This window comes from Adelges cooleyi, unplaced genomic scaffold, assembly GCF_023614345.1.
Source record: "Adelges cooleyi isolate 19-005CV unplaced genomic scaffold, UGA_ACOO_1.1 ACOO_flye_CR_arks_rails_tigmint_CR_PRNA_247, whole genome shotgun sequence".
Classification (NCBI taxonomy): domain Eukaryota; kingdom Metazoa; phylum Arthropoda; class Insecta; order Hemiptera; family Adelgidae; genus Adelges; species Adelges cooleyi.
The window spans coordinates 10,390,013-10,415,900 of NW_026095912.1; the positions used below are offsets into that span (position 1 = coordinate 10,390,013).

The following is a 25,888-nucleotide window of genomic DNA, read 5'->3' on the forward strand; positions in this document are numbered from 1 at the left end:
ATGGTTTTCAAGCAGTTTCCTAATCATTAATAATGATTGTAAGCAATTAACAAAATAATATAGCATTATGCTTTTTCAATTATTTTTTTTTTTTGTAAAAACCCTAAAGCTGTCGTGCGACGGTGCGGACATTAGTCTGTGTTCTCTCTGATACCGATTCAATTTGTAGTATTATTTAAAATTAATTTATGAACAATAATTGCAAAATGAAGTATTTTTTAACCAGATAAGAAACTGTACTAAGTCCAAAAAATAAATAAATTGTAAGATACAGCCAACAAGGGGGACGGACATCCCATACTGACTCCCCTGGATTCACGCCTATCTTAAATAGTTTGTAAAGCAAAAGTGTTTTTAAGTACAATTCGTTACTATTATGTTATGGTCGGCGGTGTATACTAAATATAAAGCTTAAATCACTGGTGGGAATTATTTTTGTTAACATTTGTGGTTGTCTACTACTTTTGGCCACGGATATTCGTAAAAGGCCCAGTGTTGAGCGCACCCGTTTCTCTAATAATGTCGTTGACGTTTATGATTGAAAACAAGTGAGAACTGCCGTTGTCGGTACAACTTCGCCATGGGTTTTGGCCGGTAGTCGATTTGTTCGGTTTAGACTGATCCAATGGTCTCGCCAGGAAATGATGACGGTCGTGTTTGCTCTTAAGATCCATGTTGGAAAACACGTGTTTGAACGAGTCCTTGATGTCGATTGTCTTGAGTGTCAACGCGTTTTTCTTGGCTTTCTTCTTGAACAAGTGCGCGTGCTCGTCGTTGCCCAAGTGCCGGTTGCGATAAGTCCGTTTGCGTTTCTTGTCCCTCTTTTTGGAATTTTGGCTTGAACCCTTTGGCTGCTGGGCCAGCACGCCGGTGGACTTGAAGTAATCCGAACAAGTGAGCACCACACATCGGCCTATAGTGTAGACTGCAAAGGTCGTATAAGGGAAACGCACAGGTTAAGTCACTGGGATAGTGTCTGGGGTGGGTCATATAATGTGGGCCAGGAGAGGGGCGAATCGAATCCGTAGCCCGGTGTTGTTAAACTATATCAATGTCTCTATAAAAACAGATAATTTACAGTTCGAAAAAAAACCAATGATCCTCTGCACTGTCATCGACGTACATTTAAATGGCGATGGGGGGAATTGAACGTTTTTAAATTAGGGTTGTTAAATTGGTCTATGGTTATATCTCTCGTTAAAAAATAAAATCTTTTGAGGAAAATTACTTTAAGTTATACGGTTTTTGGTATCCCTAGCCATCTCCCCTAATTTCAGCCAATGTTCACTGCCGATACCCAAAATTAGACTAACGTTTCAAAATCGTTCTACTGGAAAATACTTTAGGCCTAATGCGAGCATTTTCGGCATAAACCAAACCGTTTATCAGCCCGATGAAATGTTTTGTCAGGCAATCCGGGCAAAAGTTTTCCTGAGATTAATCAAAAACGCCTCGCTCGAAGTCAAGAATACTTGTTGTTTTCAACTACCGTAGCAATTTTTGAATTGTCGTGTAATTGCCTTGTATGGTGACGGCAAGCTCTTCCGTACCGACGGATTCCATTAACCGTACACAGACCATAATAGGGATAGGGAATATTATTTAGGGGTACCCCAGGGATTTGTCAAGCCGAGTGCGGGCTTTTAATTGACATTTTGTCGGCTGACAAAGAGTTTCACATACCTACCCGTCTATTGCGTTCTATATTTCTATCTCTGCCCTGTAATCGGTGCACTTTGCAGACAGGTTTTTATTAACGATTTTAAAGGATACACGATTCTTCGTTGAACGCGATCATGGTTTTTGGCGAAACTCTGTATCCGTAATGGGACACGAACAGAGAGTAGCAGTTCACTTTGTCTTTGAGGGATTGACACAAAAGCCTGGCAACAAAAAAATGATTTTTTTTAAAATAACATCCTCGACTTTTTCAAATACATTATTATTATACACCTGCGTATTTTTGGTCGAAAACAACTCACTATACTTCAAACGTACTGTTTTCTTAAGAATACTCCGATTAAAGTTTTGAAAAAATATTTGAGTTCTTCATGACATTTTCAAGGTATAAATTGTGGCATAATTTGAAATGTTTTTTCGTTCATTTATTATTCTCAGAGCATAATTTTTAAGCAAACAAAATACAATATTGGTTTTTTCATTAGTTAATGTCTGATTATATCTACATGTATTTTATTGGTTTAATTTATTTTTAAAAAAATACCATTGTTTAATCATAATGGTTAGGATCGTCTAAACAAAAATCATACTTTTTAAAATCTTATTATACCTATTGAAGTAGTTCAAATAGGTAAAATATTTGTGGTACATCGGATAATGCTATTTCTGGTTAAACGGCTGAGCATATAGCATTAAATTCCAGAAAATTTAATTTGGGTCGGTTTCGATTACTCTCAGGGCGTTCCACAAATACAACAAGACTTTCGATTCTCAGTAAGTAACCCTTTGATTTCGGTATGATATTTGATTTAGGTACACAATATCCAAAATTCTAAAACACTATATCTACATATCTTGTTTATCTTATAATCGTGCAATGTTTAAACATTTCAATAATAGTTGCGCCAAAAATGTAATTCAACTGTCGACAGCTGCTGTTATATCATGTTTTACAGTTTTGGAATCCAAATAGCTTAAGCAATTGTTTACCCAAAAACAATTATTGTCACTGACGTTACCAACTAATGGCTATTTTATTTTATCAAACAAACAACAAAAGGCCATCGTGTGTGTATTTGATGTATTGATCTGTATATAGGTACATTATGCATGGACCCATATGTGTTTTATATAATAATATTTAAATAATGGGAATCATTAAAGGGGGGGGGGTGGGTTAAGGAAAGATAACTCTTCTCTGGCTTTGAACATTTTGGTGTCTCTCGGATTAATAAAAAAAGATTAATTCCCAATTTTGATTTTTACCGAGACGGACGACTTTGGTGCAGATTTACATATAATATACAAACGTTAACCCAGCCGATTTAGATGAAGTTTTAAGTAACCGTTTCCAAGGAAGGGTAGGTTAGATAAAGTGCACCAATTTGGGCTTTATCTATCAAGAGTCCTCGACCCTCGTTTTATGAATTTCCGGTAAATTGTTTTTTTTTAAATGCTGGTCTAGCATAATAATTATAGCTATACATAGCTTGTATATATATATACATTTTAACAGATGAAGAAGTGTTTGACACGATAGCGGTTAGATGGATATTTGGTTTCGGCTCCTTTAAATAATAGGTAACCACGTCAATTATTACTATTTCTAGTAAAATATATAAAAAAATACTTTAAGTATTAGTATTTGATTTCTACACGGATAGATAGCGCTGTAGAAAACGCAAATTAACCGAATTGGATTTTCATTTTTTCAGTAATATTTAGTACATTCAAAGCACATATTTTTTTTGAACAAAAAAAAATCGTGCAGTGTAGAATTAATAAAACAATTTTGGACATAGTTTTTATCGGGATAGTTTTTCTTTTGGACATTTACCCGTACACTCTAGATGTACGTTACAGCAAAATAAACATGAAAAATTACTTACTTATCTACATTTTTATGGCTTTTAGCAAATTGTGTCTAACCATCTATTTGGAAAGTAAGGAATCATTCAGAACAGGCGCAGAAAAAATTATTTTTTAAAGGAAAATACAAGTATTGGCGAAGCAAAAACCTTATAGATTTTGTTATTCTCCATATAGGGACTGAGATATGGATCAAAGGGGCTATAACTGTATATGGTCGAACACCCACAGGTTATTGAACAAGCTCCCAGAAAACCCGGAATCTTTACCAAAAAACACTAGATTGAAAAATAAAGATTTATTTGGAGAGAACAAATAAATTGATCATTGAAAATATTGTTTAAAATAATGATTTAAAAAGTTAATCTTTCATATTGTTTAATACAGAATTAGTATTTCCAAAGCAGGTATGAACTTAGGTACTATTGTAACTACTCATTTTTTTTTTTATTCAAAATCCCTTCGTAGGCAATTATAACAATAATAATAGAGATCTATTTATTTTGCAAATCATAAATCATGTTAAAATACAATTATTTTTTAAATTAATATATTGGTTTGCAGACAGTAGATGTTAAGCAATTATGAATTTTTGACATTGCTCGTAAGTAGGTACAATACTATCATGCCATTAATTATCTGTTAAGGTTATTCCCGATGTTTTAAGGAATAATTTATGATCAAACGAACGGCGAAGCTCGGAAACTTTGTTTAGTGTTTTCCCTAGAGGAGTGAACGGTTCCCTTGATGATAGGTCCCCTATACTAGCAAATAATTGCATTAGTTTGACTAAAAGCTAATGTATCATCGCACGGTGGTTGGCCATCACAAGTGATAAACTAACATCTAGACCGAGTTGTTACTTTTGTAATACCTACATGTATTCGACCGTCTAGTGTGTGTGGTAAGTTTGTCTTTTAACTTCAACTTTATTTGCAATCGCATCGGCCACGACTTAATAACAAATCACTCGCATCTAACCTATAGGGGTGGGTAGATGTGTGATGTAGGTGACTATAGTTTTATAAAAGTAATTTCACATTGTATACCTTTAATATATTTTGGTAATTAGAAGTAAAACGTTTAAAAGAGGTCCAGATCTATTCAACTTTTGATTACCTAGCTACAATTTCCGTTAAAACTTTAATTTGCAATTAATTTTAAATTAAAGATATGTGTTTAGATTGTGAACAAGTAACTAAAGATTTATTAATAACACTTAATTTTTCACGTACATCTAACATTGGAAGTATCCTAATTTTCATATTTGACCATATTGTATAAAAATTGTATTCTTTTGGTAAATTTCGAATGGATAAATCTAAAATTGTCTTAAAATCATAGTTATTCAGTGATTAAGCAAGAACTTTTTTTATATATTCAATGAATAATATCGGTCTGATTTTTCTTTCTTAGTTCTTAAAACTGCACTTGAAATGTAAAAAAAATATCTAACGTTAAGGAATAATATATTTTTACTACGAGTATTAGCTGTTTAACTATATGAAATGAAAAAATACAAAATGTAGCCTTATTATTGTCATAGAGTGCACATTTTAATAAGAAATATTCCTAACCAAAATAATGAAAGAGGTTAAAGCAGTTATCACTTTGGGGACGCAAGTTAGATTTTTGGTTATCATAAAATATAAGAATAAAACTGAAAGCAACAAAATGCATTGTGTTAAAGTCTAGCCCCTAGGGGTGTATGAGTGTAAGACTCATTTTTAATATCTTGGCGTCTCTGTGTAAACCAAGTTTGGCGCCACTCACTTCACTTACAAAGAGAAAGAGAAAAAGAAAAAGCGAGAACAATAGAGAGACATAGGGTTTGCGTCGGAAGTCAAAATGTATTATTAAATAAATGTATATCTGTTTCGAGACCGTCGAGCTTAAAGTATTAATTTTTAAATTTGAGAAACGGTCGCTTTTGAATTTATTAATAAAAAAAAACCTTTCCCGTTATTATGACATGATATTCTGTATGTGGGTGCTACTACCGAGTTAATGGAGTATTTACATTGAAAAGAACGACCCTTAATGAGATTATCGGTGTACCTGGGATATACTAATATGCTTTGATAACCTCTTCACTTCTGTTGTACATATTTTGAAAATTATTTTATTATTTATGTATGTTTTTATCTGAAAATCGCCTCTTAAAAGAAAAAAAACTAAATTGAAAATAAGTTTTTTTTTCACATCTGCGACGTCAAGCACTTATACTTGAACACTATTATGGCTATCCTAAAAAGCAACGAGGAAGTAAAATTAGGCTAATAGTCATTTAGTTGTACTTACCTGCGCGAAGTACCGCATTTCCTTGAATCCCTGTTGCACATTGTGTATGAAGATTCGTGTCCCGTTTTCATGTGCTGTGCCAACAGTTTGGGAAACAATATATGTTTTTCGTATCTGTAAAGAAAAAAAAAACACTTAATTTCTTTGTAAAAAACATGGAAAAGTGGATTATTAAAAATGATGTTAGGCACTATGTTTTATTTGTGTTTTGGAAGGAACCATGTATTATCGTATGTATTCATTTTGCAACAATTTTAAGAAAGTATAAAAATAACAAACAACTTGGTCCTGTTTTTTAAGAGAGAAAATAGTATTTTATTTAAAAGAAAAACCTCGTTGCTCGAATGTGGGTGTTATGATATACTAATAACGGCTGAACATTATGCATAAAAATAATACATTTAATCAAACAAGATATGTGAAAGCCGGATTTAAAAATACGTTTAGTTTCCTTTAAAAAAAATATGTATCCCTTTTTTAATAACGTTGGTGGGTTCGACGTACAAGTGCGGTTGTCGATCTGAACCGGAAAAAGTAATTTATTATGTTTGTACTTACCTTGGTTCAAGTGATAATGCATTATTCAGACGGGAATTGTTCTCGGAATTTAATAATTTAATAACGCTGTACTAAGGTCTGTACACAATATAATATAATATAAACTGTATGCTATAAGCAATATAGTGGTATAGGTTATACACACTGTGTACACATATTGTCTGCGACTTTATGCGGTAGGTATATATACATATAGTATGTAAATGGAGTTAGACAATTAAATCCACGGGACACTCTAAAAGCCGTTCGGTAGAGTTTTGAACAGGGTTGCTTGGTGTGTCTCATGTAAACATTATTGTAGCCGACTAAAAGGTCTACACGATAAGTTTAGATTTTATAATAATTCAATAGGCACATTGGTAGGTATATACTTGTCATACATTTTCCAACGTGAACGGATATCCTCAACATTATCAACAAAACGCGCTCATGTGGAAGACACTCGTAGAGTTGCCCACGGTGTGTTATATAATATATCACAAAATGCTTCGCACATAAATGACTGTAATGGAAGCCATCTTAAATAATATAACGTATTAATTTAATTTGCAGTACCTACTTGAAAGACAAAACGTTGGGCATTAATACTGATTGCACGTCGCAAAGTGCAAACACAATCTCTGTGTAGACAATAGACTGAATTATCCTAGCTAAGTAATAAGACGAGATAGGTTGAATAAATTCGTTTTATGTTTCCCCCTCCGTTTTCAAGTCTTGTTTGTTTCGGGGATTTGATGAAGATGGCGCCGAGATATCTTCAGATTTTTTCCCATTAAAAAGCACAAACAGAGTTTAATTAAATAACGAATAACAAACCGAAAAAACAAATCGAATGAATTATTAATTGAAACACAAATTATTTTAAAGTTTCAGATATTTATACACTATATGTCTCATTATTAATTAAAAATACTATTTTACAACTTTTACTCTCAAAGTGCATTTTATGGATAATTTAATACTTTCTGTAATTTTATAGGTTATAGGTAAGTGGTAACATAACATTTAGGTAATGTTCCAATATAATTAAATTTTCCATAAAGGTATAAAGTGCTTGGAAAGCATAACACTACGCTCTTCACGTTGTTTGCTTGACCATTATGTTATTGACAAACCCGAAATATTACCGATCATTATTATTTTATAATTCCTCAGTTCAATTCCACAACATAATTTTCTCGTGAACATAATTCTGTGTTTCATCGTAAAATATTTAAACGAGGGTAGAGAATCATTATCATTATTATATTGAAAAATTAAATAACTAAAAAAAACTCTTTCGTTTTTGCTGGATTTATGTTGTTTGGTCAAAAGCTACACAAAAGTAGTTTCGACTTTTATCACGCCAAAGTGAATAGTATTTTTTTCTGAACAACAAAGTTTTGTAAAAAAAAGTTCGGCCTATAAATAAAGTTTGAACGAAGGCAAAAATAAAATAATTGTAAACCCAGAACGTTTTTCAGATCCGCTTTAAAGATAGAACTATAAGTTACTATCATTAAATATTAAAAGTTATACGATAAAACTTAGGCTAAATGTACAAGTACCATTATCTTGATCTCGATATGTCACAATGACTTTACAGTTTTTACCGAATGATGTATTCAGACTTCAGTATTTATAAAATAAGTGATTAAACGGTATTAGAAGTATTAATACCGTTTATACTAATTTTATTGCATACCGTCACATGTGAAATATATATATTTACTATCTATAAATTATTATATTTATTCAGCGGGATCAAAAGGATCAATGTAGATTATTTGACAAAAATTAATAGGTAGGACCACTCTCATGGACACTTTCTAAAACACTATTAAAATTGAGTAAATAAATTGCACTCCTAGTAAAATGACTGGAAAAAGGATGAAAATGTAAAAATGATCAAACATGAATAATTTTTCCATGACTTATTCAAATATCTAGTTTTCAAAAATAGTTATTTAACTTTAACATTTTTTTACACATTTTAAAGGTTTTAAAAAATTTTAAATGAATTCCAGAAATGTTATTTCCGGTACTTTAAACTTATTACAACCGGCCGGTACCAATACCGATCCTTAGAGATTATTTTTAATTCGGTGCCAACTCCTTCCGGGTGTGCATTTAAAATCAAACTGTTTTTGCAGTTATGTAAAAAAAAATATAATAATTTGTGTCATAACTCATAAGTATAATATTATGCTATACATTAATTACCTGTATACGTCGTCATATGTATTTCCATAGGTAAAAACGCCGTGTAGAGATGAGTGGGCGTGCACATCGATTACCAAGTCCAGTTCTATTTTCTAAAATCAAAATATTCAATTAAGTCTTATTCGATTTCAATTTTCATCTATCGTAAGGAATTGGATAACAATATAATACTTATATCCACATCACATTTGGGAAATTATAAAGTATACTTTTGGTTCATAATTATACTTAAATAAATATAATATATAAATATTAACTATAAACAAGTAACAACATGTAAAAACGTTCAAAATCGACGACCTTTGTCTAAGATGATCTTTCTATTTAGAGGTTTATAGGTAGATCATCTTAGACCACTATACAGTTTGTACAATATACATATTATAGGTATCGATTATAAATTAAAATATTAAAATCTAAGATATTTACAGTTTTGATCTTTAGTGAAAAAATAATTAATCCGTGTAGATACTTTTATCTCTTAAAGTTTACTTAGTATAAGTGATAAACAAATCATTTAAAATAATATATACTAGAATGTGTATAAGTATGTGAATATTAGGTAATCATTTTGACTTGTTTTTGTTTTTAGCCTACAAAATATGTAATATGTTTTTTATGGTATAAATGTCATACACTATTCCTAACACGAAATTATTCAATACAGTTAACTTGTGATTAAACATGACGTATTTGCCCGATTTCTGTTTTCTTAGCAGCGGTAAGTTAGGCAGATAACCCGATTAATGTCTTTATTAATGCATTCTAGATCTTAAAGTATAAAATAGTTATGTTGAAAATGCTTAAAATATTTTTTGATCATTCAAAAACAAGAATATTTATATATATTTTTACTATGTTTAAAATAAAAACATTCTTGGAATAAATTTAGCCTACTAAATCAATTCATTTTTAATTTTTTAATTACCTGCGCGGCTGTGAAGTTAGATTTCGCCGAAGGGACTTACTTTTAAAGCAAAAACTTAATAAACCGAAACACGAAAAATTGAATTAACTTAATTTTAAAAAAAATGCAATAACTTGTTTTAAAAATGATTTAGGAAAATCTACTTAGTTGAAATAAGAAATAACCTTGCGTGTTTTCTTTTTATGAAGATAGTATTCTCTTAGGTACTTTCCAGTTGACTTGACAGTCATTTTTTTTTTTTTTTTTGTTCGTTGATTACATGGCCTTAACTTTTAAGCAAACAGCATTCGTTTAATTTAGTCGTCTGCACTCTCTGGTTCACAGAGGGAAATATTTATCGCGTGATTGCACAAAATATTTTCGACGTGAAAAAAAATGATAATTTAAGTAAAAAAAGGGGCCTAAACTTTCTTTTATACCCGAGTTTAAAAATCTTTACCAGTTTCTAACCAATGTGTTTAGCATAACGTACCTCGTTGCCGTTGATTTCCATCAAATGGTTGTGAACAGCGTGTAACGTCGGATGAACCCATTGTGATATTTTGTGCCAAGCTCTATTCAAATCAATTCCCAACAGATTGGTCCTGAAACAAACGGCAAAACTTTATAAACCTCATTAAAATACAGGGTGATTTGGTTATTATAACCCAGTCAATATCTTAGAAGATATTACAATTTTTTTAAATTATTATTTTTTATACTTTAATAGTAGTTTGCCCAAATTAAACTAAATTTATTTTTCAGAATTATAACTTAACCTATGGGAGAAAGGATGAAGTGTAAATTGACGGCGTTTATTTTGTTTTCTAATTGGTTGCATTGAGACAATATAAAAAAACAATTATATTTCCAAAAGCTAATTATCTTCTTTCATTAATTAGTAATACTTTAAGTAATTTTTCTTGTAGTGCTTGGTACTAAATTACCGCATTTTAGAAATGTTGATTAACATAAATTTATGATACATTCTGTATAATTACATTACATAAGTCTGAAGTCTTAAGCGTAATATTAAGTTTATTAATTTATACCAGGAAATTACCTATACTAACTGTTGTCAGGATTAAAAAAAAATACATATATAACAGTGATAGTAAGTAGTCATTTGTGATTGAGTCAAGTAGCCAGCTTACCTCTGCACTGTATCAGTTGTGTGCTTGATTTTTTTTTAAATGGGAGAGGATAAGGTTACTATTTAAAAAGCACCCTATAAATATTTGTAAAATATATGAAATTCGGTTAAATATAAATTATATTATTGACACACACAAAAAAAAAGGCCCACGGGGTAGTTATATTTCCCCTTATTTTCTCATAATATATAGGTTACCATTAGCGACACGCTTATTAGCATAAAGCCACAATGGCAACACCTAATGTGCACGTTGTCTGCCGGTAATAACAATACAAATTTTAACGAACAACAAGACGTGGAGACGGTAATTTGTAGCCGCATTAAGATATTATACAGCAAACTCGGTACGTTATTATCAATATAATAATTCTCGTTAATGTTATTTTTCCGGTGGAAATTACACAGAACGTGCAAGTCGAGCAACCCAGGCCGGCGGAGTAGAAGGGCTTTTAAATCAAACTCCAGGCAAAACAACCGAAGAAATACCCCACGTATTAGTGTGTTTGTGGCTTAAAGTTAAAACCTTGGATTTTAGTCGTTATTATGGAAAACCTTTGATTTACTGCCCGGGATTTTGCAAATAATTCATCCAAAAGCAAAGGTACATAATAATATGTTGTATTTGGTTCAACGGAGAATACCTAACTGACGTTCAGGAGGATTGTATTATGTGACTGCAGGGTTGTGTGAAATTCTGTGGCAATATCGTTAATAAATGTTTAAATAAGATTTTAATGTATAAAGAGCGAATTTCTTACAGGTTAACGTCAAGACCCAATCGGTTGTGCGCCAGACGTTTTCCGCCGGTAATAGGAAATTCGATTTAAAACTCAATTACTGTATGCTTCTTTGATTGACTTTCCATTATAAAAAAAAACGTTATTTTCATTATAAAAGGCTACGGTTACGGCTACACTCGTTAACTTGTATATACTAGTTTTTGGATGCAGCTCAATTTATAATGCTTTATGTAATACAGCGTAAACCAATTTCACAACCGCAACGTTATTGGATTCAACAGTCTTTAAATTGTATAAATGCAATTCGATTTCATACAGTGTTCAAAAAAAAACCCCCGTAAAACCCATTAAAATATAATATCCAGCGAACGCTCATCGGTGTGATGAAAAATTACTTTACGTTGCTTTTATTTGGATCAACAATAACAGCTGTTGTATGTACATTTTCAATTGGTTCAATATTTGGTAATAAGGTTTCGGCCTCCAAAAAATGCCACCACGTGTCTCAGAAATGATTGAATTTTTTTCTTTCTTGAGAATTATTGTAGGTCAGATTATCGTGTACTTATGTTACCTGGAATTGCCGAGAGTCACTCCATCCGGATTTATCATGGGAATTATTTGGAATACGATTTTTTTCCTAAGGCGCACCACAGTCGGATGGTTGCTGATCAAAAATTCTACGATACCTGAAATCAAACAGGTCGGTTAACCTATATACCTTATTGTGTTGAATATTTTATACTTGAGTACTCAACCTTGGCAAACGTAAGAGCTCGAAGTGTCGGCTCCGTGCACTCTTCCCATTATCACGACCACGTGCGTTTTCTCCGTGGTATTCATGTTTTTTGGATTCGTAATCGTGATCAGATCCAGCCTTCTGTTTTGCTTAAGTACAAATTAGGTAATTTTCTATTGTTAGGAGATGGTTAGATGGGACGTCGCAAAGAAAAAAGCAGCACAGTCTGTACCCGTAGTTTAAATTGTAATAATTATTAAATGTATACTTGAGGCATCCAAATGTTCAAATATGTAAAAATGTGACTTTGTTTTGCATGTGTAGTCAATTTAAGAAACATAAAGTCTGGTGTGAATATAGTGAACCTCAAACAAGTATTGTCGGTTTAATGATATAGGAAATATTGATTAGCTAGCCAGCTTTTACTTAATGGAAAATATTTATTTTACTCCTTGTACGGTCTAAACTTTAGTATGGTTCAGTGTTGTAGTCACATGCATATTTGATTTAAGGATTTTTAAAACTACCGTTTTGAATTTATTTTCCTCTTGTGTTATAATAATTGTCAGACTAATTATCAAATAGTGATAATTTTTTCTTTGTCCTTTAACGTTAAATAATAAGCTTTGTTGTAAGATTTTTAAAAGGCGTTTCACATAAACGTCATAAAAAAATGAACAAGCAATAAGGCTAAGACTGAACTTGTATATTCCTAAGCACTTTATCCGCAACGAAAATTGAAAAGTGCACATAAAATAATGTTTTATGCAAAGTTTATCAACGGTGTACGGTTGCTGAACTTTTAGTTGTTCGATGCAATTAATGGTGATATCGTTAGAGCGGTAATTTACACAGACCGTCGAACTTTGTTATATACAACATAATCATATCGAAGGACTGAGGAGCTATAATTAATTTCGAGGGCCCTAATATTATTTTCCAGGTAATTGGATGAGTAAAACTTTACCATAAAAAGGACAAAGAGAAGTTGTACATTTTTCATAACTTTCTAGAGTTTAATAATTTATTCAATTCTATCGTTACGGTTAGTTTTCGTTATGTTCGTTTTATGTTCAATATAACAATTGCAATAGTGGCTCGGGGGACTGCAAGGGAAAATATCTTTACTTTGGTTATTAGGTGATTTGTCAATATGATTATTGTCTAAAAGTGTACTACAACAAGTAGGACTAACGTTGCTCTCGACAAATGGTTTATATTTGTGTATGATATGTGGCGAAATTAATAATGGAGAGATCAAGTGGAAGGAGGTCATTGGGGAGACTACGTCTAAAATGGTTTGACACAGTGAGGTGGTACTTAACGATATTAAATGTAAAATTGAAAGGGTCGGGTAGAATGAAACGAAATAGTCTTAATGGGCTAACACCGACTTCTCTCCAATGGCGCAATTTTGTGGGTTGAGGACAATAGTACTTGTAGTTTTGGTAGGTATGAGCTTATTGTTTTTTTTTTTAGTATAATTTGACATGTTTTGATTTTAGTTCCGTTTCATTGGTCAAGCGTTCTCGAGGTTAATTTTACTTTGAAAAAATGTTGTGCTGCTTTTTTCCTTGTCCGGTGGAAACAATTTATTGTCATTTCGACGCTACTGAGGTTCATGTTAATATTACTATGGATTTTCCCAGGAGTTCTCGTTTGAAAAACGACAGTTTCTTTTTCTCCACCAAAGACAAATAGTTCTGAAGCCGCGAATACGAATACGGATACGTGTACGAAAACTGATAGCTATCGTCGTCCTTGTCAAACGAAAATAATATGCTCAGCACGTAGTTGTTGTGGTGGTACGGCGACCGATGATAGTGAGTCCTGTTCAGAGGTATACGAGACCTGGTGAAAAAAAAAAGACTATAAAAGTATAAAAATTATTTTTAAAATACCTTCTCAATAGGTTTTCTTCTCATGATGTAGCGGCGACAAGGACTCGTTGAATAAAGCGAGAACTCCTGCACGAGAAACCTGATTGATTTGGTAGGATTCTCTTAACCGGAGTCTTATTTAAGCAACGCATAGGAAATACTTTATACTTCCGGTGTCATTAGACTTAGTTCTAACGTGCTAATGCCGGGTTGCTTAAACGTTTCATAAACCAATAGATGTTTAATGGTTCTATAAACATAATTTAGTGGCTCACGATTGGTCCATTAAGTTTTAACGAACCATTAAATGTATTCATTTATTATGTAATCCAGCATATAACTGGGTTAAAGACAACTGCTCTACTAGATTAGGAGAAATTAAGTTAGTTTAGGCACTTCCAAATAATTAATTGAGGGACAAACTCGATAAAAACTACCGCATTTAATAACTGTTTCGCACATATGATTTCTATAGGCGTTATTTGAGTTCTACATTTCAACTTTCCCCTTCGATAAAAAATATACAGGCTGTCCCAGAGTCAATGCAGCACACTATGAGGCCATACTTCAAGGAAAAATGTTTTGAATTTTTTTCAAACAAAAATAATAATTATTTTATGATATTTTCAATAAAATTATTTTAAAGCTGACGTGCCACTCGACTGTGATAATTATTTATGGGTATACTATGAGTAAAGTTAATTACATTTTAACTTTTAAATTTGTTAAGTTTAATAAAATATTAGTAATTATGATACGTAAGTTAAAATTTAAATAAATATTCCATTTAACTATATAAATAAATAAAAAACCGATATCAATTACTTCAATGAATTCTCTCAAATTATTATGTTTTTTATTCTACACTCACAGCCTAACTTTTTACGTTACTATTTCTGTCTTTTTCAATTTTACATTTAGATACCCATCAAAATTCTTTATAAGTTCGTCCCCTGTCATAAAGTTTCTTTTTATTAGTAACAAACAGCATACTAATACAAGACTTACTTAAACTTTTTAACGCGCTGATATCGGGTGTTGTAGTCTTTAACTAACTCTTTTCAAGTAGTTTTAAAAGTCATGTTATGTTAAATTTAAAAATGCTGATGTAACCAAGAGCCTACATACTTTTCTGGAATATTTCATGACGACAATAATAATTCGGAGTCTCGGTGGAATAGAATAGTGTTTCAGGTTTAAGTTGTATTAAGTATTCAGTATGTATCAAAGGCTGCAGACTATAAATAAATAATCATAAGGAGTGAAGTCTTAAAAAGTTTTTCGAACACCGTAATAACATTTATTTTTGGGAAAAAGTGATTTATAATTTAAAGTTAACCTTAAAATATCAATGCGATGTAGCAAAATATACGGTCCTTTTTTTTTTACGAAATTAGTTTCATGAAATGTGAATTTTTATTATTATTTTTTTCATACTCAAAGTATATTGATATATTTTAAATATCTCAGTTGTAATAACTATAACAAAAACAGTAATAACTTAAACATGTTTGGAAATTTCAAAACAAACAAAAAACATTACTTCCTATGGTTTTCACCGTTTTAATAAAGATATCACAATTAATTTGGATTTAACATTATTTACTAAAAAAAAGAATACTGGGTTTAAAAATGTATTGTATAAGTATTAAAAAAATATGTCTCTAAAAATCCATATTATTCCTAAATTTATTTTTTCCTTAGTTTTTTTCGATACAAGACCATTTTACTGTAAAAGATAATATCTAACCTAACCTATCCTGTTATAAAAAATATTTCCCATACCCCATACATATTAAAAACTAAAAAAAAAAATGTCGCTGTTTCTGCACACATTTTTTGGATAATTTAAAACACCTACGACTACATTATATAACATGGACCATATTAATTACAGTATCTTGCCCCTGTATGTTCACTAATATTCAAATATCATAATTTTATAGTCTATATAAATTATAATAATACTAATTCGTGTGATAGATAAAACGAAAATATATCTATACAAATCGTCATTATAAAAATATAATATTATGTTGATACTGATTGTAATTTAAATATAGTTTTGTGGATTATCAAATATTTTTTACTCGAATACTTACTACAATATCTACTTTAAGCAATTGTCCATGGGAAATGGCCTTTCCTTATAATTTAACTTTTGCACGCTTTAACTGGGCAGAAAATATTCAGATTAACTAGTACAACATATGTATCGTAAATAGAACAATTTTTTACTATGGCATATCTCTGTTTTAAGAAACGGATATTTTTTTAGGCAAGATTTTAGGAGAAATAAGTTTTAGTTACCTAACTTTTCACGTGAAAGGTTAAGTAAACAAAAAGATAAATTTCCTATGAAATTCATATTAAACAGTGACCTACTAAAAGGAAAATATACATTCATATACGAATATACATTCGGGGATAGACCTACTGGGAAATCGAGTTTCCTCGAAGCGGCCCTGTTAGTATTTATTTGCAGTTGCGGTTATTTTGCCCGGATCTCATAAATATATTTCATTTATTTCTTGTTTTTATGAATAGTATGGTCGTTATGTGCGAATATTTATTATACCGTATGATCGATAATTTAAAATAAAATACAATCATTTTCTCTGAAAATAATAGTTTTTTTTTAAATTAATCCCTATGGATTAATCTTTGTTCGCGTTATTTAATTTTTCAATCCATTGAATATAACATGCTTTATTAAATTCGCGTAGCAAAACAATTACATTTTAAAAAGCACGAAAAACATTTGAATTGTTTGACAATGTAAAAATAAATGTTTTCTACTACATCACAAACCTTTACATAAAGCTCATATTACTAAGGTTGTGTAAAACTAGTATTATACATTATTCAAATTTGTATCTTTGTTAATGTTTCCTGTCGATCTATCAAATGTTGAAACGTAAAATGTATCATATAATATTTAATTAACTTTTTAAAGTAAAAATAATTTATTGAAAATTATGAATGGTCAATAACCAGTTTTAAATATTTATATTTAAATAATTATTTTTAAAGTTGTTAGAGTATAAAATTTAGGACAGGAGTTGGAGTGCGATGAGTATGTGCGTAGACAAAATTAACTCTACACTCCACCAAAAATGTCAATCGATAACGAATCCCCATTACTGTATTAATAAGCATATGGGTAAACTAAAGCTGAAGCTCTAAATTAAGATTTTGTTCTGAAAAATTGCTGATACTTTACGTCTAAACAAATAATTGGGGTGTATCACAATATGGTCTTAACTAGAAAACTAGTGTTGGGGGGTTAAATAATCACCCGGTATAACTTGTACACGGTTATCACCGTAGCTGTAAACGTTAGTCACGCTTATACCTACGCTCCCCTCAAATGTGTACATTCGGCTAAGAGCAAACACAACAGTTGACATTCGAATTCGGATGATGGTCATACACACACACGTGTGCCAACAGTCGAGTTAACTGCTGTACGGACTATTGGCATTACATAGGATATATACGGGACAATATAACAGAGCAATAAGAAAATAATGCCTTGTCTGCGCGTATTATGGTTGTACGGACGGCACCCTCTTTTTGGCGCGCCAAGAAACTACAACAAAACGGTATGGAACAAACCGTAATTTGGTTTTACCATAGAGACGTCGGCGTTTCCGGGTGAAAGGGACACCGGCGGTACAGGGGTTGCTGCCGGCGACAAGGGGTAGGTTTTCGGAGGAGAGGGGAAACGCATAACACAATAAAAACTAGCTGTTTCGAGGGTCGTGCGCGCCGGTTGTTAATGTTCTTGCAGTGATAACGCACATAAAAACCGACCGGTATGTATGCGAATCTCGGACGGAATTGAAGGGACTGTCGGAAAAGAAAAAAAAAAATTAAGAAAAAAAGTAATCCCCGGTATGGTTTTCATGTCGGGGTTTAGGTACGCTACTTGCGTGATTTAAGCAGCAAATAGTACGGTGGAAACGACAGATTAGAATTCAGAAAAGAAACGGTATTAAACAACGTGGACAGTAAAAAAAAAGTTTCGTCGTCTTCTCGGTATACACGTTTTGTTGAAAACTGCAACAGTCACATACCGCAGGGAAAGGTTAGACGTACACTATTATGTATTAAGTATTTCAGTAATTGCATTCAAATATGCTTCACTAGCGTTTGGATTATGTTTTAAATTAAATATTCCGAAACAGTATAACCTGTCGTGAAAGCAATCCCGTGAGACCAACATATTTTTACCGCGAATGTCAGTTTAACTGAATATTATACGGAAATTGTCCGTCTTATGAAGTAAATTTGTTTCTTGGGGCGTAGAATTTTCGTTTAATTAAAATTTAAGCGGATTTATGTATAGCCGTTGAATAATAAGTTTAGGGCACTGAAACGGATATGTGAAATGTTACATTTAACAGGATATGAGTGAAGGTGGCAAAAAGGGGAATAATTTAAGATAACATAAGCGTAGAAAAGGTAGGCGGTTGTGATCCTTCCAGACTTTAGGTATCGTTTAAGCTTTCACAGAATGTTGGTGAATCCATTAAAACTTACTTAGGGATTAAAAACCCCGTGTAAACTCAAATGCTAATGCGCATTAATTTTAATACGTGTGAATCAAGTAAATTGTTTCATTAGTGATTAGAGTAGGTAAATAAAATAAGTGTAGTTTCTCGTTTCGTTATGTTTAAGTTGGGATATGTTTGCATAATGTTATCAGTACCACAATTGTGATCAACTAGTTTTTAGTGAATTTCAGTTATATATTATATCTATGATTCAGGCTTGGTTTCATTGACTACAAACTGAAAACATAAATTGGAATTGACTATTGGGAAATCGGAAATGGATAACAACAGGTTGTCAGCATTGTTTATTCTAAAATAATAATTGTGGTCACTAAACATAAATTACCATATTTAAGATGGTATTTTCTAGTCACTGATGGTAGGTGCTTGACGTTAGTTTTATTTGATAAAATACTTACCACTTGGGCCTGCTGGAACTTCTCACCAAGGGTGTCATCCCAAACTGATACAGATTATTGTTGTTGCTGATGTTTACTATGTTGAAGATGACGTTCTGCGAAAAATAGATTAGACTGAAAAAATTAACGCTTAAACGAACGGCATTATTTTTTATTGGTGGATTACCAGTAGGTATTTTTGTGTTTCCTAACAGCTATTTTGGAATAATAAAAAAAAAGCGTCATATTATAAAACACGGACTTTGCCAGCCTATCCGTATTCTATAATATTTTAAAAATTTAATATATTTCCCAGCACTACACATAGTACTTCACAGTATAAAGCGCACGTGTTTCGATAACCGTTGCGTGGCTTGTCAGTTTCTTATACGTAGTAAAGGAAATGTCCTCTGAATATTTTAGGGTTGGACGAACGCTTGGTTATGAATAATACATAAAAGGTATACGCATATTTCGCTTTATAGAAAACTTTAATTTATAATAAAATAATATACTTATTTCAAAGTAATTTATCTCGAGCAAGGAAAACGTTTGTGCATTTGGTAATTGTTTCTAAACAATTACCTATTAGATTTAACACTACAGTCTGAGTAGATTAAAATCATTTTTACTATCTATATCTATACATGTATAACATACCTTTAAGAGGTATGTTAAATTAGGTAATAAACACGGGTTTTCTTTAGCTAATGAAACATAGCTGTTACATTTATAATTTTACTGACAACGGCTCAAAATAGAGATAAACTCTGAATAGTTTACATTATATTATTATACATATTTCGCATATATTTACTGACTTGGTCTTGCCTGGTGTTTTCCACTACAAAGTTGAACCATAACCGATGTCGCGGATTGCAAGTATCCGGTCTTATGAACAAGTCGTACTCGAATTCGGACACCAGATCGATTCTTCCTAAATTACCTGGACAAAAAAACCAAACTTTAAAATGAAATTTAATCTATCCGAAGAAACGTATCTAATCTCTTTTAATGGGAGAAGTGGATGGATTATGTAGACAGTAGATTTTAATATGTGCTGAATCAACTTTTGACTTAATTAGTCATATTGTCGTTAGGTAGATAGTAAAAAGTAAGTATGTAGCGAAAAAATAGTCAACTGTTGCAGAATTTATTTGTATTTTTCAAAATTCAATAGATTTCCACAGTGTATTTGAAAAAATATTTATTAAAATAATCTTAGAATATGGCACTATATTTTAAACATGTTAACGATTTTAGTTGTATTAAATTATAAAGAACACAATAGTCGTTCAGAAGTGTACAATATTTAAGAATATATCAGTAAGTAATTTTATCTTAGGACGACATGATCTAGAAAAACACATCGTTTCAAAAGAATGATTCGTTGAATATTAAAATATAATTTAGTATCTATATTGCCAATAAAGTAAAATATACCAGTTTCGAATGAAGCGTCAAAACACAAATGACCTTTTTTTGCTTTGCCACTGTGACCGGGAGGTCGCATGATCATCCTGGTCACATTGCCCAGTCCAGATTCCCCTTCGTCACTGTCTGTGAGATAAAAAACAAAATATTAATATTGAATCCACATATTCAGTCCACTCAAGGTGAATTAATAACCATCTACAAAAATGTAAAGTTGACAAAACGGGTTTTTTTTTTAAATTGTTATTTTATTGATCGTTTTCAAAATAACATAAACACATTACACAGTGATTTATCTTAAAAATACTTCTAGATAATATACATTTTTTTTTCAATCGGGTGTTTACCCTAATTAATCAAAAAAGTAATAAAATACAGCGTTTGTAGCAACCAAAATAAGTTATAGTTTCAGTTTAAAAAAAATACCAGCATTTAATAATTATATATTTTATAACATGAGAAATGATGAGAACATTACTAATGCACACTTAACAAAGATATATTTGACAGTTACAAAAAAGTTGCAATACTCTACGAAATTGCAAAATATTAAACTAAGAAATATTGACACTGAATTAATATCATGTAATCTACTACAAAGTCGGTTTATCTGAGGTATACATAAATTTGAAATTATTATAAGGTTCGCTGCTCAGACTAGTAGAGATTAAATTGAAAAGAATTAGTAATTGTCAGTTATGAAATCATTTAAAAAAAAAAACACTTAATTCGGAAGGAAAACGATATTTTCTGATTAAAACCTAAACAATATATTATTTAGGACGGTAAACATATTTTCGTACGTACCGACTGGATTTTCAAATACTATGTTGATATTTTAGTTGTTAAAAGTAAAATTAATATTCGGTTTTATTGAACACTATTTACCGGACCCACCTTTCTCGAACCGTTTTGGCCTTTGGTCGAAATTTTCACGGAAATGTTAAAGGGTGCAAAACGGACCTGATTAAAATTCATACGGACGACCATAGACGCGCTGAAAGTTATCCGGAAAATCTACAAAGGTGTTTTCCAATCAGGTGCTCGCGCGCTTGTAAACAATACACATGCCTAAGTACATCATAATATAGCACGTGCGCTGGTTGCCCGTTCAGTGTAATCCCATTGGAAGTTAAACTTTCATTTATTGCGTGGTCGTCTTTTAGTTCTACGCCAAGTGCTTACAAATTTCTCGTGCGAATTTTGTTTTATTTCAACCAGTTTTTATTGTTTTTTAGCGAGCTTATACGATTGAGTAGTTAAACGATTTTGGTGCAATTTGACGAGTCGTTGCAAGTGCATAATCCGATTTGATTGCTAATCTACATGTTAGGTACTACCAGATTCGTAATCGGCCATCGTCAAGGCCCCGGTTCTGTTATGGTCGCAGACGGTTGTAAACGGCACAAACAAACGTTGTTTCCGATCGAACTAACTGTTCAGTGTTTCGACACACGTCCGGCCAACAGACATGTTTGTTACCATGACGTTAAGTTCTACTGTGAAGGCGGTGCGGCGTTCCGCTCGATTTAAACTTGCACCTGTTACCGTCGTTAGAGCAATTTTCGACGTAGACATCTTGTAAAAACTAAAGATACTAAACCTCTTTCAAAGCGACATAATATGTAATCCCTAAGTGTCGCACGGGTTTCAGTTTGACGCGATGAGCAAACGTATCTTTTCTTCGCGGTGCGCTGGCAGAAAAACTTCTCCAGCCGTCACACGTTGCAGATTACCGTGCCAATGTAGGTATAAGTCAGCATTCTATAAACATTAATTTTCAAACACAAATATTGGATTAAGAATCTCTCCGAAAGGGCAAACGACATGGTCTTATTTGAATTTTTTTATATTAAGGCTGTACTTAAAAAGCCAAGAGCAGTTAGAAATAGTTACTCACGCGGACTGTGTTTGCCTGGCAAAAAAAACAAAAATAATAACTACCAAGAAAGCGGTCCTCGTTGGTACGCTAACATGGTTAAAATAAAAGTTAAGCTTTAAATTAATTGTGTGGGAAAAATTGCCTATGTACAGCCCCTTAAAAGTGGTATGTTATGCGTCACAACTATTAGGTGCTGTAAAAAAAATAAAAATGAATTAAGTATTTTCTCAAGACATTAGATTAATCTCATAACTCGTGTCTTTTGTTTCATTCGCGGTGGATTGGTATTGACTTTGGGTCCGTTTCAGTATCCATAAATAGTGTCGGTTTAATAATAGTGCATCAGCCCCTGATGTGAATTTGTGTATCTATTTGTTACTTGTTTATTTGCATTTGTGTATCTATTTGTTACTTGTTTATTTGCATTTGTGTATCTATTTGTTACTTGTTTATATGCATTTATTCGTTACTTTGGACTCTCATAATATTAACATTAATGCGTCGTTCGTGTGAAAACTTAACATCTGCTTGTATGGTTAATTTATAACACCGAGTATGTGCGAAGTTTACCGCAAACAGGGGTTTTCCCAAATTCGAGTGATACTATTAATTGCGCTGTCGCCATTCGACGGACGGACAGGAAATGGCTGGAATTTGCGCAGAAATAAATAAAAGTGTTTTGGCATTTGACAACGAAGAGCAGAGTTTATCGACCCTTTTGAATTTCACCCCTAAAACACATTTATCAAGTCACGTCGTACGAGATATATTTTTATTTAGGCTTCGAGTATAGTATAACATGATCCTCCGTCGAAAACTTCTAGTAAAACAATATTCTCGGATTGACTCTCGAAGCCGTGGTAGTTCATATTGTGTTATTATATTAATTGTACATATTTTGGTATTAATTGTAGACGCCAATTATGGATGATTCATGTGTATTCATTTAATAAACGTTATTATGGCTCGACATTTGTAATGATAACATAAGACTTTTAGTTGAAGAATACTATAATTAGAAATAATAAAAAAATAATTATTCACATAATGTAACTAAATAAATATAACCAATGAAAATTATATATAATTAAATGGAAAAGCCAGCGTTAAGGTACAAAATAACTTATTTGTTATTTTGTGGTTAAGACGAATTCAATGATATATTATGTGGGTATGTTGGGAAATAATTGCTCAGGGTGATGAGCTGCACACGAATCAGTTAATATATAATTTAAATAGACATTGGACGTGTTAAAATTATTATTTTTTCTATTTTAATAGCTGTTATTAGTTAACTTAGATTTGATACATTTTTTGTTATCTAAATATTACCCTATCATTCATGTGTTAAAACCCTATGAACCTATAATCTTTTAAAACGGTAACACATAATACATATGATTACACTTTTAAATTAAGAACAGAAATTTTTTACTAAACGATAACTAGTTTTGGATAATTATTTGCAAAGTTATTAATGTTAAAAACTAAGAACAGCAGTAAAGGTGAAGTATAGTATTATTTTCATGTGTACCCTATGAACTTGATATTTTTTAAAGATTCTATTACAATAACATCCGCCTTCGGGCTTTAAATTGTTGAAACTCGACAAAATATGTTGTTCCATTTTTTTTTCAGATCAATTATTGGTATGAATTATAGGCGCCGGTGGTTTAGGGTATTCAATTGGAGTAGTTTATCACAGCCGACGGTGAAATATTCATTTCGGGCCTCGACGATAAAACGGCGACGGGCGGTCGGCGAATTTTTGGGGGAATCGTAAATTGATATTGTTTTGTCCCCTTTCGGCCGCCCAAAATATACGACTACCGACGGTCTCGGCCATTGTGCAAAGTCTTGGCATTGATTTTGCAGTGCGCCAAACGCTGTCTCCGGCAAAGACCCTCGCCCTGCTCGTCTCATTAAGCACAATGCCATATAGATACCCAGACGACATTACCATGTATGTGTGGAGGGGACGACGATCCGTTTGCTTTCTGGTCGTCTGTCTCTGATAAGATATGGAAGACGTCTCGCCATTTGTCTTATCTTTGTGCCATCAATTGGAGAACGAGCTGGAAAATTGAAATTTCCATAGGCGATTTAGGTGCTCGAGTTTTTTAAACTAGTTGACTGGCAAGCTATACGAGAAGGCTTTCGAGAGTTGAATATGATACTCAAGATAGTAAAAAAAAAAATGTATTAGCAAAATATGTGTTTGTTTCCGGAATAAAAACGATCTGGGAAACGTTGTGTTTCGAACGAAATGTGATGTGAAAATACCTCTTGGAAAAATAAGCGGGATGCACCCAAACCTGGGCATTATTTAAATAATTTTTTACTAAAGCAAAACAAATACATTTTTATTTTTATTTGAACGAATTTAAATAACAAATAAAACAATTATTTTGATGTTTAGTTTTTTCAGAGAGACAAATAAAAATAGGTTATTTAAATTTATAAATAATGTAAATTATTTCAAATAAAAAAAAAATGGTTAATGCGCTAAATGAAAATGTATTTTGTAGCTCGTTATTATTTATTATAATTGAATAAAAATTGCCCAGATTTGGTTATATCATTGACATGGACTAAGCACCCTTTAGAAATGGGTCGATTTCCTTATTATTTCACTAGTCAGTTATTAAATACATATAATAATATAAATAGTACATCAATTCTTCATGAAAAATACGTGTACCTTTTGTAACAAAGTGAAAAATTACAATTTTTTCAGTTATTTTTATTTCGTGTAAATAAGATTGCGTTTTGACTAAAAAATACATTCTCCGCCCGATTTACCAAAAGAATAAACTCGATTTTCATAAAAATGTACAACGTGCATTTGTGCGAATCTTCTAAATTCGTTTGGTTGAAATGTATAAAACGTACTTATTGTTTTATCATATCTGCGAGTGTAATACAACACGTTATCATTTAATTTCGTTTAGTCAGTATACACTTTTGGGGGGAGGGGTAGAAACCCTGACTCGATAAATGCAGGCAGATAACAATAACGCGAAGGCTACGAAGGGCGTTTAACGCAGCGATTTACGGTGCAATAACATTTGCATAATTCGTCCGGGCGTTATCTAAATTGCAAAAAAAAAAAACACAATAATCATAACAATTTGACGATAACATATTTATTATTATATCCGTCGACTAACCGGCGCGTTCCTCGAATAACTCTCCGAGGGCTATCGATTACCTACCATAGGCGAAGGCAAGCCCGTCATTATCTGTGTTAACGACCACGTCGGTCCCCATCATGTGATTATGCCAATGAAATTGTTAAACCCTGACAAAACAACACCTCGACACGTACTACATATATAGAGGTCGTTCGCCGTTCACGACCTGCCATAACAATCGTTACGTGACAGTATGTCGATAATGTAAGTATACCGTATTATACTTGTACAGGGTGATTGGCTACTCAAGACCCGGTTAATATTTTAAAAGATACTAGATTGTTTTTAAAAATTATTCCTTCTCACACTTTTATATAGTTCTTAGTTAGCCCAATTTTGATATATTTTTCAAAATTACTATCCCATCCCTTGCGGTTAAAACCATACAA

At 32.1% G+C, this 25,888-nt stretch overlaps 1 protein-coding gene across 1 annotated transcript; it reads right to left on the reverse strand.

Moving 5' to 3' along the window:
- Positions 1-458: 458 nt before the first annotated feature.
- Positions 459-21,849, reverse strand: LOC126837040 (cytosolic carboxypeptidase 6). The gene is made up of 12 exons (XM_050570761.1): positions 21,764-21,849; positions 20,433-20,549; positions 19,811-19,935; positions 19,011-19,105; positions 13,787-14,003; positions 12,172-12,301; positions 11,988-12,102; positions 10,011-10,122; positions 8,611-8,702; positions 5,851-5,964; positions 1,774-1,883; positions 459-925 (listed from the first exon to the last, which is right to left on the reverse strand). The coding sequence occupies exons 1-12, from the start codon at positions 21,780-21,782 to the stop codon at positions 459-461; spliced, it is 1,713 nt and encodes a 570-aa protein (XP_050426718.1). The 5' UTR covers positions 21,783-21,849.
- Between the last annotated feature and the right edge of the window lie 4,039 nt (positions 21,850-25,888).